General features: G+C 46.9%; 1 protein-coding gene across 1 annotated transcript in view; it reads right to left on the bottom strand.

Moving 5' to 3' along the window:
* Positions 1-2500, bottom strand: part of LOC106593635 (intermembrane lipid transfer protein VPS13B) — a 164440-nt gene that overhangs the window by 71639 nt on the left and 90301 nt on the right. The window contains exon 9 of the mRNA XM_082958886.1: positions 1538-1693. Coding sequence (XP_082815012.1) covers positions 1538-1693 — 156 coding nt within the window. The remainder of the gene's footprint in view (positions 1-1537; positions 1694-2500) is intronic.

Below are 2500 nucleotides of genomic sequence, written 5' to 3'. Positions count from 1 at the left end.
GTAAAGGTGCAGCATTCAGCTGTCCCCTGATAAGGTAAAGATGCAGCATTCAGCTGTCCCTTGATAAGGTAAAGGTGGAGCATTGAGCTGTCCCTTGATAAGGTAAAGATGCAGCTGTCCCCTGATAAGGTAAAGGTGCAGCTGTCCCCTGATAAGGTAAAGGTGCAGCATTCAGCTGTCCCCTGATAAGGTGCAGCATTCAGCTGTCCCCTGATAAGGTAAAGGTGCAGCTGTCCCTTGATAAGGTAGAGGTGCAGCATTCAGCTGTCCCCTGATAAGGTGCAGCATTCAGCTGTCCCCTGATAAGGTAAAGGTGCAGCATTCAGCTGTCCCTTGATAAGGTAAAGATGCAGCATTCAGCTGTCCCTTGATAAGGTAAAGGTGGAGCATTGAGCTGTCCCTTGATAAGGTAAAGATGCAGCTGTCCCCTGATAAGGTAAAGGTGCAGCTGTCCCCTGATAAGGTAAAGGTGCAGCATTCAGCTGTCCCCTGATAAGCTAAAGGTGCAGCATTCAGCTGTCCCCTGATAAGGTAAAGGTGCAGCATTCAGCTGTCCCCTGATAAGGTAAAGGTGGAGCATTCAGCTGTCCCCTGATAAGGTAAAGGTGCAGCATTCAGCTGTCCCTTGATAAGGTAAAGATGCAGCATTCAGCTGTCCCCTGATAAGGTAAAGGTGCAGCTGTCCCCTGATAAGGTAAAGGTGCAGCATTCAGCTGTCCCCTGATAAGGTAAAGGTGCAGCATTCAGCTGTCCCCTGATAAGGTAAAGATGCAGCATTCAGCTGTCCCTTGATAAGGTAAAGGTGGAGCATTGAGCTGTCCCTTGATAAGGTAAAGATGCAGCATTCAGCTGTCCCCTGATAAGGTAAAGGTGCAGCTGTCCCCTGATAAGGTAAAGGTGCAGCATTCAGCTGTCCCCTGATAAGGTAAAGGTGCAGCATTCAGCTGTCCCCTGATAAGGTAAAGGTGCAGCATTCAGCTGTCCCCTGATAAGGTAAAGGTGGAGCATTCAGCTGTCCCCTGATAAGGTAAAGGTGCAGCATTCAGCTGTCCCCTGATAAGGTAAAGGTGCAGCTGTCCCCTGATAAGGTAAAGGTGCAGCATTCAGCTGTCCCCTGATAAGGTAAAGGTGCAGCATTCAGCTGTCCCCTGATAAGGTAAAGGTGCAGCATTCAGCTGTCCCCTGATAAGGTAAAGGTGCAGCATTAGACTAGTGTTCAGCTGCTCGTTCGTTCGTTTCGTTAGTTCGTTAGTTAGCTAGTTAGTTAGTTAGAGGGGTTTAAACTTACACAGTAAACTGATAGTGAAGGTGTAGACTAGTGTTCAGCTGCTAGTTAGCTAGTTAGCTAGCTAGCTAGCTAGTTAGTTAGTTAGTTAGTTAGTTAGTTAGTTAGAGGGGTTTAAACTAACACAGTAAACTGATAGTGAAGGTGTAGACTAGTGTTCAGCTGCTAGTTAGCTAGTTAGAGAGGTTTAAACGGGTTGCACGTGAATTGCCTTTTGGGAACAATAAAGATGTATTGAATTGAACACGGTACCTGTTTCTGGACACCGTTGAGCTGCAACACCTTGATGATGAGCGAGGCAGTCCGTCCTTTATATTGAATAGTCCTCAGCAGAGTCCCCACGTTGTCCACACTGAAGGCCTCAGACCAACGCCAGTTACCCCAGCCCTCTATACAGATGTGAAGGAGCTGGAGGAGAGGAGAGGAGGAGAGAGGAGGAGAGGGGAGGAGAGGGGGAGAGGAGAGAGGAGGAGATGAGAGAGGAGGAGAGGAGAAGAGAGGAGGAGAGAGGGGGAGGGAGGAGGAGAGGAGGAGAGAGGAGGAGAGGAGAGAGGAGCAGAGAGGGGGAGGGAGGAGGAGAGGAGGAGAGAGGAGGAGAGGAGAGAGGGGGAGGGAGGAGGAGAGGAGGAGAGAGGAGGGGAGAGGAGGAAAGAGGAGGGGAGAGAAGAGACAAACATTAACATACAGAAACCAGAGTATTTCTGCCTTTACAGTATTTCTGCCTTTACAGTATTTCTGCCTTTACAGTATTTCTGCCAGTGTAGAAGGCAACAGAATGCTTTTTGTTTAGAGATCTCTGATGAGGACATGTCCTTCTGTTTACATGTTCTGAAGGAGGGTGGCGTTAACACCGTAGCCGTCCTACACAGTAAACCGGCTGACGCGGGAGTCTGTTCTGTAGTTACATCTGCATTTCACAGTTACATCTGCATAGTTACATCTGCATTTCATAGTTACATCTGCATAGTTACATCTGCATTTCACAGTTACATCTTTATAGTTACATCTGCATTTCACAGTTACATCTTCATAGTTACATCTGCATTTCATAGTTACATCTGCATTTCATAGTTACATCTGCATAGTTACATCTGCATTTCATAGTTACATCTGCATAGTTACATCTGCATTTCATAGTTACATCTGCATAGTTACATCTGCATTTCATAGTTACATCTGCATAGTTACATCTGCATAGTTACATCTGCATAGTTA

This window comes from Salmo salar, chromosome 02 (assembly GCF_965601325.2).
Source record: "Salmo salar chromosome 02, fSalSal1, whole genome shotgun sequence".
Taxonomy (NCBI): Eukaryota; Metazoa; Chordata; class Actinopteri; order Salmoniformes; family Salmonidae; genus Salmo; species Salmo salar.
This window is presented reverse-complemented; position numbering and strand designations above follow the sequence as displayed.